The sequence below is a fragment of the Zonotrichia leucophrys genome, chromosome 11, assembly GCF_028769735.1.
Source record: "Zonotrichia leucophrys gambelii isolate GWCS_2022_RI chromosome 11, RI_Zleu_2.0, whole genome shotgun sequence".
Classification (NCBI taxonomy): Eukaryota; Metazoa; Chordata; class Aves; order Passeriformes; family Passerellidae; genus Zonotrichia; species Zonotrichia leucophrys.
Window position 1 is genome coordinate 17,553,608 of NC_088181.1, and position 14,048 is coordinate 17,567,655.

The 14,048-nt window shown below is 38.8% G+C and overlaps 1 protein-coding gene across 1 annotated transcript in view; it reads right to left on the reverse strand.

The window, feature by feature from the left end:
- The window catches only part of LOC135452995 (transcription initiation factor TFIID subunit 4-like), a 149,596-nt gene that overhangs the window by 66,263 nt on the left and 69,285 nt on the right, over window positions 1-14,048 (reverse strand). Inside the window, exon 13 of the mRNA XM_064723564.1 lies at window positions 7,578-7,634. Coding sequence (XP_064579634.1) covers window positions 7,578-7,634 — 57 coding nt within the window. The remainder of the gene's footprint in view (window positions 1-7,577; window positions 7,635-14,048) is intronic.

Sequence of the window (14,048 nt, forward strand, 5' to 3'; positions counted from 1 at the left end):
ACAATCCCATGCTCACTGTCCCATTTTGTTTTGCATAAGCCCCTACTCTCCAAGCTATGCAACCTCATTTTTCCTGCTTACCAACACTTCCCTTGCAAAGCCTCCCAGATGTGCCACAGAACTTTGTGAGGAACAAAGCATGGATGCAATACATGGATCCCTCTCACACAAGGCACTCACACTGGTGTAAACCAAGTTCTAAGGGTTTGTTTTCTAGGTAGCAAGTATAAACAAAGATAAAGGAGTGTTCTTACTTTATACTATAAAGATGCTGGCATAGAAATAGTTTGTTACTTATAAATGGCTGTGTATTTAGCTCCTCTATCAGTAAAACAGCATTTCCCTTTAAAAATGCTAAACCAGTTTTCATCAGTCATGAAAAATAAGCATTCATGAAAACTAAACAAGAGCTAGGCACTATGTGTATGCTGGAATAATGCATCACTACAGAATGCCACCAACTCAATTTTGTAAAAGAAAATTATTACATTGGACAGCATTGGATTTAATTTAGATTTGTGGAAGACTAATATGATAAGCTTGGGTCAAGCCTGGGTTAGAGTGAAGACAAAAAGAAACCCAGCCCTTCACCCAGTTCCAATTAATATACATTTTACCTAAGCAGGAATAAATAATTTGAGTCAGCTGGAAGATATCACAGCCATTCCTCTGATCCCCCAGAATTTTTCTGTCAGTTACCAGTTTCTGACTCTCTGAACAGCAAGGGTGACACCACACTTCAACCTCAGCCAGACAAATTGCCACAACTTCTGCTCTAAGCACAGGAGAACAGGGTGGAATGGTCATCACCTTCAATTTACAAAGACATATGAAAGAAGTTCTGCTGAACAGTAAGTCTGCTACTGAACAAAGTTCTTCAGGACTTCCAGAATGCATCACAGGGCAGTACCTCATCCTTGGAAACACAGGAAATCTGGAAGTCCTGCACACCAAAAATCCATATGTAATAAACTTATTACTGGTTATACATTGTCTCATTTCCCCAGCACCATTTGTACATGCAGATGTAATACCGTTCCTCTCTTGTCCTGGTTGTAAGTTTTATAATCAACCTCAGTCATCAGAATTTGGGACTGTTACCATAATACACCTGTACATCTAAAGTAATATCTGCTAAAAGGAAAAACCCACAGCTAACACAAGCAATGAACTTGATAATGCAGCAGGACTTCCCGGAGAGTATTTTTACTGGTAAGACAGGACCCCTCCTCTCTGAAGTGCAAGTTTAGTACTAACATTTTAGATCATTGCAGCAACTCTGTAACTTCAGAAAAATCTTGTACTCTGAAGCCAAATCCATCTTAAACCAGATGGGAATGGTCAAAGCATTTTTCTGTGGTACAGAGAAAGTATAAAAAAAAGGGACTGTTACCTGACTTTCTACACATATTGCACTCCTTCTGCATCACAGCTGCAGCACTGTAACCTGATGCAGAAAACTATTCATGAAATAACTCTGTTCTGAGGAACCAGTGTTGCTTAAACATTGCTTCATCATTACTCCAGGTATCACATTTATAGCTTTTCCTTCTTTCCACTGACTGACACTCAGATGGGTGAGAAGCTACATGGAAATTTAACTTGAATTTCCTGTTCAAGTGTCCCCCCTTCTCAGTGAACTGTATTATAAGAAAGCAATTTAAGACAAGATTGTTGCTTTTAGATCAATATTTTTATGTCAGGCATGATAAAATAGAAAACTTAGACTTCTCATCACTGAGACCCTGCTTTAGCAGTAAAATATTTAAGGACTTGGGCTTTGCTGAAAAGGTGAATAAATGAACTTGCCAAGCAAAGCAAAATCCTTTTCATTTGCTTTTTATTTTCAGTAATTATGACAACTGTGGTAAACTATCATTTAAATATTTTAAAAGAAATCACTCCTACTGAGTTGATACATAAGTATTAGTGTGGTGGCAAGAACTTATTTAGCGTAGAACTGTTTTCCTGTTGTAGTCACTACAACAGGAATACAATGCTGGAGTTTCAGTAATTCTGCTACAAGTTAAGTTCTGGGGGATTTAAAACCTCTAAGGCAATGGTAGAACCACATAACATATGCATCATAGGATGTACAAATTTCATTATTCTGAAGAGAATGATCCTATAGCTTTTTCTAGAACTGCACCTGCTAACAGCCCCCGTACTTTACTGCACAGAACTCAGAAAAGGATACAGGACAAAGTTTAAACCTCAGCCCAGCAAGGCTCCTGCTCTAGAGGACACTGCAGGCAGGGGATGGCAGCACCCAGGGCAGTGGCTCCCACAATGGAAGAGCCTCTCTCTGCCTGCTGTGCTCCTGCAGGACCTGAGCACTCCCAGAGCTCCTGGCCAGGGGACCACAAAGGAGCTGCCCAGCCCTGGCAGCTGGGCCAGCTCTGCTGGCAGGGGCACACACAGGGCTGCATCTGAAGGTTCTGGTATCAACACCAACAGCTCAGAGACTTCCCCTGCATGGCTGATGGGCACATCTGAGAACAGATCCCACCGGGGGTTATCCAACCCTGCACACAGGCCCAGACATTCATGGGGTCTGCTTTGTTCATTATTGTGCCATATTCTTGGTTGGTGACGACACAAAAATTTGAACCAAGCTCATATTTCAGGATCAACCTCAGCTACTTGACTTTTTAATTAAAGCATTTTTAGGCAACAGACCCTGATATGCAGAATACCCCGGATGGATGGATGGATGGATGGATGGATGGATGGATGGATGGATGGATGGATGGATGGATGGATGGAGGGATGGATGGATGTTAAGGATCTTACCCTCCCTGTCTTTCCTTTAAATCATTTCTATCATTAATTACTAGGTGTTAATTCAGATATTCCTAATCTTGATCTATGCCTGCTATCAGCTATATGGCTTCTTTTATGTTCTGTTTAATGAAGCTTTTTAAGGAAATTAGAGAACTCATAATTTCTTCAACTTACATTTCTGACTTCCAGACTACATAAATCAGTGTATTTCCTAAAACTTGACTTTAAAAACTTTAGTCATGCTTTGTTCATTGACGCTTATAAGGGTTGGTTTAGCAAAATTTAAAGTTTCAGTGACTTTCTAATCCCTCTCCAACAACAGCAGTCTACAAAAACTTAACTATGTGTTGGTTAAAATGGAAAACTCCACTGCTTATTATCAATACCCTGCTTACTATTGATTACAACAATTATTTTAAAAGTTAATTAAAACCATTAATTAGAAAAAATAACTAGGAAAGTTATATCATTTCCAACAAAACAGACACTGCTCACAAATGATGCTATTCCTTACATTAAGTTGTACCAAGTCAGACATATCAGACCTTGCTACTAAACAATGCAACAAAATAATAGCTGAAATTCATTTTTCCCTGAAATAGTCTCAATGGAAAATTTTTTCAATAGTTTATTAAATAGGTTTACCATTGAAACAATCACAGGCTGTCCATTGCAAAAGGCTGCACCAACTCAGAAGTGTGAAAGCAAATGGAGAATTCTGAACAAGATAATCCTACTTGGGTACATTTTGCTACTGCTTTCACTCAAGTCCACTTGAAACAGGTTAATATAAAGAAAAATAAGTCACTCAAACTGAAATCAGAGTGGGTTTGCACTGCCTTAACTAAATCAGTGCAGGTCTGGCTGTGAATGAAACCTGTGGGTTATGTCTTGTCTCTGCAATAAGACCCTGTGGAGATGGGGCTTCCCTGTGTTTGGGTAAGTAATTAATGCAGTTTAAACCCTATTTATGCCAATTTGGTTTAAACAATATGCAGAAGGTTTGAAGAATGGCTAATAAATGGATCAAGATGGAATTACAGGGAAAAAATATAATCTTCACCTAATCAAATTAATTTTAAAATGTGTTCAAAGGATTCCACTTACACTGTCTTTACGACACTAAGAAGCAAGAAGGAATCTTTCAACTGGTAGATGTTCTGTGAAAGAAACTGAGCTAATCTTTTTTTTCTTCTTAAATTAGGAAGAAAAACAGAGTGTTACAGAATGAAGACTCCAAAATATCCATGAAGGAGAATGTTTTGGAACAAATATCCTTTCCTAGTTTTCTTTCTTTCTTCTTCATCCTATTACCCTTCTATCGGGTACCTTTATTTTGCATTCAAAGACAGCGTTTTCCAGAGTTCCTTTGGTGTTTTTAATGTTTATTTTTTTTTACTTTTAAGAAAAGATTTAAGACTTTAAGACTTCAAATTACTTCTTTTGGTACATTACTTTCTTTCTCTGACTTCTGTCAGTAGTGTCACTGTTCAAGCTGATTAAAGCCTGAACCATTACCCATTTTCAGAACATAATAATCATTATTTTTATCATTACTAATAAAACAATTATCAGTTGTTTTGCTGGGATTAAAAAACAAGCTATCTGGCAATCATATCATAAAACTAGTAATACAAGCTAGAAGAGCTGCAGGTTTCTTGGGTGCCCTCTCTGTGTTTTTTAAAACACTACCTAACACCACTTCACTATAGACACAAGAATATCTGTGCAACAAAGGTCTTCAGGCAATATTCAAGACAGAAATCATGGAATCACAGTTTACAATCCAGCTTATTATTGAAGCTGACAGTATTTTATTCATTAGCTTACACAAAAGCTGGAAGAAACACAATTTCTCTCTGAGCTATGGGTCATAAGCACATGTAAGAGTAGCCCAGCTGGCAGTGAAGTTTTGAAATCTTTTACATTTTTGTTGGCATTGATTCTAAACTTTTAATTTTAAATGACAAAGCCATGCCCAAGACAGTTCTTCTAATCAACCTTTTATACTATGAGATATTTTTTTATTTTGGCAGTGCCAATAATTTAAGAAGTCAGGATGTATCCAGTAACCAGTGCAGAAAAAAGAAATTAACAATCTTAAAACAACATTCTGTCAGTACCATGCCACACTCCCCTTTGCAAAAGAAAATGTTTTTGCTAACTAAATTTTAATATTTTAAGTGAAAGTTTCTGGAGCTTTAGATTACTAAAGCCAGGGCTCAGACACAGCCAGAGCTGCACCCACAGCCCAGGGTGCCCAAAACTCCTGTGAGGAGCTGTGGTGTTTCTGAGGGTCCTCAGGACGAGGTAAGAGATGAGAATTTGACTCCACGCTCTCAGAAGACTGATATTGCATTGTATTGTATTATATGAATGCTATAGTAAAACTATACTATAGAAAGAGAAAGGATACAGCAGAAGGCTTCGCAAGAATGACAAAGAAAAACCCGTGACTCCTCAGAGCCTCGACACAGCTAGACCATGATTGGTCATTAAATTAAAACAATTCACATGCTAGATACAAATCACATTCCAAAGCAGCAAAGCAGGGAGAAGTTGAAGCTTCCCAGGAGAAGAAATCCTGGCAAAGGGATTTTTCAGAGAATATCATGGTGACATGAAGCTCCTTCTGCAGCACCCAGACAAAGCCAGCACTGCACCCACAGCCCAGTGTGCCCAAAGCCCCTCTGAGGAGCTGTGGTGTTTGTGAGGGTCCCCAGGACGAGGTAAGAGATGAGAATTTGACTCCAGGTTCTCAGAAGGCTGATTTATTATTTTATGGTATTATATTCTATTAAAAGAAGGCTATACTAAAGCTAAACTATAGAAAGAGAAAGGATACATCAGAAGGCTTAACAAGAATAATAAAGAAAAACATGTGCCTCCTCAGAGCAGTTGGACCATGATTGGTCATTAAATTAAAACAATTCACATGCTGGGTAAACAATCTCATTCCAAAGCAGCAAAACAGGGAGAAGGTGTAGCTTCCCAGGAGAAGAAATCCTGGCGAAGGGATTTTACAGAAATTATCACGGTGACATGGAGCTCCTTCTCCAGAGCAGCACCCACAGCCCAGTATGCCCCAAGCACTGAGGAGCTCCTGCAGTGCCCAGACAAAGCCAGAGGGGCACCCACAGCTCCGTGTGCCCGAAGCCTCTCTCAGGAGCTCTTTCTGCAGCGCCCAGACAAAGCCAGGACTCCAACCACAGCCCGGTGCGCCCGAAGCGCTGAGGAGCTCCTGCAGCGCCCACACAAAGCCAGGACTCCAACCACAGCCCGGTGCGCCCGAACCCCTGTGAGGAGCACCTGAAGGCAGCCCCGCAGGCACAGCCCGGTGTGCCCCAAGCCCCTCGGAGGAGCTCCTGCAGTGCCCAGTCACAGCCAGCACTGCACCCACAGCCTGCTGTGCTCTAAGCCCCTCCAATGGCTCCCCCGAAGAGGTGCCCGGCCCAGCCCTCGCCCCGCGCACCCTCAGAGCCGCCCGGCCCGGCCGCGCCCCGCCAGCCCCGGGCTCCCCCACAGCGGCTCCACCCTGAGCTCTGCCACACCGCCCTTACTGGCCCTGCCTTTCACTTTCACTTCCTCGAGTTTGCAATGCCCGGGAAAGAATGCCCAGGAAAGCCAACACTAATGCAGCAGCAATGCATTTCATCCCAGCAGCACGGCACCTTCAGCTCTCAGCTCAACAGCCCTTTCTGCTGCCACCAATTGCTCTCAGAAATCTCATTCTTCCTTTGCCAACACTTGCTGCATACAAAACCCAAGTAGTATTAAAATCCTGCCTCTTTTCCTGCCAAATAATTTGATTACTTTATTTCATTTCAATACTTGCTTGACAAATCCAACTCTGGAAACGCTAAGGCCTGGTCTAATGTTTACAAGAACTCATTTCAGCAAGTCTTACTACACAGAATAATCACAGAATGAAATGAAGACAAATAAAACTCATCCATGTATTTGGATGTTTTTGACTGTTACATACATAAAATCTGTGTAGCTAACGGGACTCCAGAATACTGCCAAGAGGGAAACAAAACAGGAAGAACAGGTCAATACAAAAGGACTTGCTATAAGCATTTTTCTGTGTATCTTACCTTCCAGTGCATAATTATTACCTGCTAATATGTATATCCAAACAAGCTGGCTAAAAAGAATGGCATCATTTTGCTGAAATTGCTTTCAACTGATGGATATTTTAATCTTTCTAATTGATTTAAGTTACAACCCAATCCTAAGGCATGAGATGCCTTAAGCAAAGGACACTCACTCATTTACAGCAAATTAAGGTACTCTTAGAGTAACACATCACAGCTTCATGGGAAATTATTTGATATTTTTTAGATTATTGTAATTTAGACAAATGAGTAAACAGTCCACTGAATCACAGGATAGAGAAAATGATTGGCAATTACATTACTTGAAAGAATGTTACCAGAACAAAATGGTTAAGCAGCACATTTCTAAGAAAGCGACATTTTACAAAAAGACAAAGGCATATATTTTCCACCAAAATCTAGAGCTGCTGTCATCAACAACCCAACAAAAGCTACAGCTACCTAAAATGGAAATGAAAATGTAATGTATGGAAATATTCTCTTATAAAATCTCCTTAGGCTTCACATGTATTAATGTATTAGTTTGCAAACATTAAGATCAAAGGCGAAGCAACAAATACATCCTAAAAAGTTTTTAGTCAGATTTTTATTAACGATATACAAGTAGCAAGGCATAAAAAATTAATATGTTCAAGCCTTGAAATGTCAAGTGTAATGATCTCTAGCTCTGCTTACCTCCTTTGCTTTTTGTTTCAGTCTAGCTTGCTCTGGGTCTTCTTGCCTTGAGCGACTCTACATGTTTAAAAAAAATGGGGAAAAAAGGTTAACAGATGGTTTAAGAACCCCTCATCTGTTGCAGTAAGTTAAAAAATAGCAAAGAAATAGGAACAGCATACAAGGTATCAAACATGGGACACCTAAATTGACAGAAGTGCAATTTCAAACCCATGAGCTCACCCAAAATGAGGTTAAATGCTCAGTGGTAAATGAAATACAGTCAAGATTTGAATTGAAAAAACACCAAAACAAACCAAACCAAACAAAAAAAAACCAAAAACAAAAACCCAAAAAGACCCCATAATCAAACCACAAAAACAAAAGCAAACCAAAAAAAAAAAAAAAAAACAAAAAAAACAAACCAAACCTAAAGAACTCCTAACAAAAAACAACAAAAACCCAAACCAAGCATGCTTTTGTCAATGTGAAAGTTTCCATACAGGTTTGGATTTCAATTATTTAATACTAACAGATTCAAGCATCCAAGAGCAGAAGTTACACCCTTTCCATTATCCAAACTTTTAAATTTAGGTCCTTACAATCACATATTTTAAAATTTACTGTTTGCAACTATGTTTGTATTTAGGTCTTGGTAGAGAACGTGAAAAAACCACTGCAGAGTTGCCCTCCCAAAAGGTAAATCTTTATAATAAAGACATTACTATTCCATATGGGCTTACTTTGAGTACAGCATAGAAATACATTCTGTTAAATCCATTCATGCACTACTAATAATATTAATGTTGTCAATATTAAAACTGGATAAATATTGCTAAATGACAACTTTTGTATTTTCCTTCAAAACCAGGAACAGCTCTAAAAGCAGATAATTTAATCACAATAACAACCTGTAACATTTCTTTAGACACAGAGTATTTTATAACCACATGTTAAAAAACCATTAAATTTATATTTGTGCTCACTACACATCTCAGACTGATGGAATTCAAAACTCAAGAGGCAGATAATACGCACATTATACTTTTATAAATGTGTGATAGGTCAGCATTCAGCAAATGTAGCATTAAAAGTTACAAGAAGCTCCAAAAAAACTTGTGACATCCATGGAAAACTGTTGTTCTTGATACCTGAGAGATATCGTAGTTCTGCTTCAGAATTTCTTTGAGATTTAAAGTGGAATCATTTACCCAACTCCTACAGGAGTGTCTGTGCCCTCTCCTACCTGTTGTTCCCTGCTTGTTGCTATGCTGAAGGCAGAAACTTGAAAGAATATTTGTTTGCAAAGTTAAATATTCTCAGATTTTTTCCCAGTGTTTACATTTTTCATACCATCTTCTGGTCAGAATTCAAAAATCCATTAGGAAACCAAAGGGAGATAGGTTTTAAGGGCTTGCACTTACAAGGGTTGGGTGCTATTTTTGATACACCTGGGGAGTGCCTTGGCTTGATCTGGCACAGAATTCTGTATCCTTTCTCCTGTCAGTTTTGTGGGTTTGGTTGGTTTTGTTTGAACTGGGATTGTTTTTTCCAGTTCATATAGCACACCTATAAAACACAGTGCTGATAACACAGGGTGACATTAAACAATAATGAGATTTTTAGATGTACTGAACTCTTCCAGTGTGCACATCAGCTTCACCTTCCAACAACATCTGCAAGTGCTTTTGTGTCTGCTGGCATAGGAGGGTCTTGGACAGGGCAGTGTCTGCAACAACTGAATGCCAAATTGAGCTCTGAGGTGGCCAATGACCAAATCTGACTTGTGCCAACCAAAGACGAAACCCCAAAAATAAAAACTTAGATACTGTAACCTAGTTAATGTTTGAAGGGCAAAAAGGTATTTAATGAAATATGTGGGTCTGCCAGAGAGTTGGGTTCCTAATCAACACAGCAATTAGTAAGAACTTGATTATATTTATACCTCTTGGGTTAAAAACCAAAGTGACAAAGGCCAGTCAGTGAGCTGCTTCTCCAGCAGATGGGCTCAGGTCAGTATTCATGCACTGAGCTGAACAAGGTCCTTGCTGTCATTTTGCAAGAGCAATTCAATTGTTGGAGCCTCAGTTTCTCCAGCATGATGTATGGAAAAGCATATTTAGCCCTTTCATGGGTTTTGATGATAAATTTATAAATGTACAATGAACTTCTATTGCCTTGTGAGCCTCACAGTGAAAGCAGAACAGAAACACAAAGTACTGTTACACTCTTGTATGAAGCTGAGAATTTACCAAATGCAAAGTACAAGTTGAAAGCACAGCAGCTTCAGGAGGAAGCAGAGTGTCCTGAGAGAATCCAGCTAAGACTTCTAATATTGTTACTAACTTTCTACAAGGAAATGAGAGAATCCTGGAAAACACACCAGAGGTATGTAGTGTTTGGGGACACGGTAAGAAAAATTAAAGCAGGAGATGCAAAGTAACTTTGCAATTTCCTGAGCTCCATAAGTGAAGGAAAAACTCTACAGAGTAAAGAACACATTTAAAAGTTGGGGCTTTTTCTTTCTTCCCCAGAAACTGACCAAATAAGAGCAGATCTGGAGTTCAGGATAATCTCAGCAGGCAAAAGCAAATCACCTACTCTGTGTAACCCCCCAGCTTGTTCACAGTAAATATATGATAAAAATTATTGCAGAGGTGAAAGCAGGTACTCAGCTCCTGAACAATATCAAATACAGCAATCTTGTTCCAAAAATGAAGATCTAAAATACCAGGTGAAGTTTAATATATAACCCAGATTGAAGGTGAAGATAGAACTATTTTTACATTTAGAATAATGCAATGATTTTCTAATTATTGCCTGAATCCATGCCAATGAGCTTTTCCAAAGAATCCAGGCTAGTTCTTGTTTCAAACAAGCAGAATTCCAACTTTACACAGGATGTATCACTACTACTAAAATAATTAAGGAATTTAACTCTTTTGTGTTCAGATAAATTTTAACAGATTTTTTAAAAGCAGATTTGTGAGACTAAAATACTTTCCTGCTGGTTACCATGCCAGTAAGCTTTAGAAATAAAATCATCAGCATACAGAGGCTAAACTGTATTAAAGGACAAGTAGAAACATCAACTATCTCATTAATTCTTCACTTTATGATCTAATGTAAATTATAAAAGGCTTCACCAATGCTCATGCAACACGGATTAAAGCAAATATAAGCAAATGCAAATGTCAAGCTTAAGAGAGGTGCCTAAATGAGCTTTAGAAATGTCACTGGATTCCCTTTACACTCCATTCCACACGTGAACATCTCTCCCTTCCTCTGAAGAGTTTGCACAATTTTGCTGCTGCTCAGCTCTTGTAGTGCTTTGTCTACATGTCAACATCACCAAGCAATTACTGCACTATTTTACACTTTTGTCAAGCTACTGACTAATCATTCCTAGCTTTTTTTTATTAATTGCAGTTTAACCTCTTTCTTCCAGTTAATTCATATTTTGGGGGGTTTTTTTGTTTTTGTTTTTTTTTTTAACTGCAATTTAACCTCTTTCTTCCAGTTAATTCATATTTTGGGTTTTTTCTTCCTTTCCTTTATCTCTAACATCCAAATCTTAATATGCAGCACTTCACCTGTTTTGTGAAAGATTCTTTTCCAAAATCTTTTAATGCACCAATGTCTCCTTCCTCTAAACCTTTGGAAACACCCACTGATCAGAGAACCCACCAAATCAAAAACTTTCAAGGACTTTATCACAATTCCTTTGCCTTCCCCTCCCTGTTCATCATGTCTAGATCTGTAAATACAGCAGGCTGCATTTACATAATATTTATTCCTGTTGATGAATAAACACCTTTAAAAGCAAGCAAGCTTCCCATATTAATTTTAGAGAAACCCAGGACTGATCCTAAGCAGATAACATACTTCTAAATATATTAAATGCTGTCTCCTCCTGAGAATGCATTCAGCAAACCAGGTTTGTTAACATTTCTCCCAAACCAGCTATTTTATTAGACCAGACAACCTGATATTTTAATTGTGAAGAACCAAATGCTTTGTGTTAGAGAGTTCTTGATCTGGAAACTGAAAACTGCATAGATCACATTATGTCTATGGAAATACAGGACTTCCAAAGTATGAAAAGCAGAGTATGTTAAATGTGTGTATTCAAAACAACAGAAATAAGGGGCTTCATTTGCATGTTACCAAACTCCCTAATGTTCCAAACCTCAGCTCTTCCCCTGGCTTGTGTTAAGGCAGGAGGCCACAAAAGAGACATCCAATTACACATGGAACAGTGTAGTTTTAAGGGGATTTCAGATTTCACAGAATTGTCTTAAACCAGAAAGCAACAGTGTTTTTAAAATTATAAGGATATTTATAACCCCATCATACTTATAAACATGCACAATATTTTTTTAAATGGAAGCATACTCTGCATCTATGCAGATGGACAGACTAAAAGTACTCCTGATGTGTTCCATGACCATAATTATTTAATACTTTCCTTGATTATTAATGACAAAGCTGCACTGTTGCTAAATTTTTGATCCACTAACAAAATTAAGTGTTCTGTTTAGATTTGTAAGGACTTTAAAGTCTCAGCTTGTTACACCTGTGCTGTGAAATGCCTCACAGGGTCTCTCCTGCATTTGGCTACATCTGATCCCAACTAAGGCACTTGCAGCTCTACTGCCCCTGACCAATATTTACACTGGGGGTCTTGAATGCCTCAAATTCATCTTTTTGCCTTAAATAATGAGAGAGTCACAACTGCAGGTGCTGTGCTATCAAGAGCCACTGCTGTGCCAACAGTTTCAATTTTATACCTATTTTTCCCCATTGATGACATTAGAACTTCACCCACGGCTGTACCAGCTTATAACTTTCACTTTTAATTAAAGAAATTAAATTGGCAACATGAAACACTTTGCTTTCACGTTAGCTTTGTTAATAAAAAGTGAAAGTTAAAAGCATCATAGCTGAGGGTAAAACTCTGCTCAGTGTTACAACCATGGTGAGGTGGAATGCAGAAGCACAGGTCTGAAAAATGATTTATATTAAAATCATTAAAATTGCAGTAACAAATTCCTAAAAATTCAGAAATTATCTCAACGCAATAATTGCCATTTTGCTCTGCTCCCATCAGAAGTGAGCTCCAAGTGCTCAGGCAGGCAGGAGCTGCACTGAATGAGTGTTCTCAGGAAGGGGAAGGATGGAATGGAATGCCTGAACTCAGGGAATCACTGCTCTCAGGAAGGATGGAATGGAATGCCTGAACTCAGGGAAAGGGAATCACTGCTCTCAGGAAGGATGGAATGGAATGCCTGAACTCAGGGACAGGGAATCACTGCTCTCAGAAGGATGGAATGGAATGGAATGGAATGGAATGGAATGGAATGGAATGGAATGGAATGGAATGGAATGGAATGGAATGGAATGGAATGGAATGGAATGGAATGCCTGAACTCAGGGACAGGGAATCACTGCTCTCAGGAAGGATGGAATGGAATGCCTGAACTCAGACTCAGGGAGAGCCCCTCCCAGCCATCACAGCACAGGGTGGAAGGGAATCTGCAGCACCAAATTCCAGTGATCTCTCCATAAAAAAGCCCTTCAGCCTATAGTACTACCCAATCATCCCTAAATGCTAATTAACTTTATAAACAATTCTAAACATAATTTTCCATTTACTTATGTAAATTTTCTTTTTACAGAACACATCTTACTCTTGTGATAGTTGTAGTTAAGATCCCAGAACTTGACAGACTTGTGTTACTAATACATAACACTCTAAATAATAGACTAATTGAATGCATATATTGGAAATTAAATTTCAGCATTATTTTCTAATAAAATACAAAGGCATTCAGCCAGTTTGAGCAGATCAATTAAACACACTAATTTTAACGTGATCTACTTTATCATAGATTATAACATAGAAGTTTGATTCATTCATTTTCTGAGAGCCAGGACAACCCCAAGCTGTAACTCCTTACTGTCACCACTCTCTCAAAAAAATTCAGAAATAAAAACAACAAAACAACAACAAATCAGCTCCAACCTCCTTCTAGAACTCCTAGTAGAACTCCTTCTACTGCCAGAAATATTTCCATTATTAGCCCAGAACCAGAACTTCATTCAACTTGACAGACACCACCTGCATCTTTCAGATTTTGGAAATAGCTCTGAAAGCAGCAAGAACCCAGATTTACTATAATAAGACCAGTGCTTTGTTGGGTTTGGTTTGGGTTTGTTTTTTTGTTGGTTTGTTATTTAGGTTTTTTTTTTTTTTAATCTGCACGAGACACACCATGTCAAATGCAAAGGTAAATTCCTCAAGTGATTTTAGCCTGGCTTTTGACCTTTCTGCAGCCTTGAGACTCCCCTGAGCTGCCTGTGCCATCCCCAAAGGCCCAGAGAGGATGTCTGGCTCTGCACACACTGGCAACAACAGCCAGTGGCTCTCACTGCAGAACACACCAGGGCAAGAGTTGACTCTCCCAAATATCTCCTTCAAAGGGACATCTG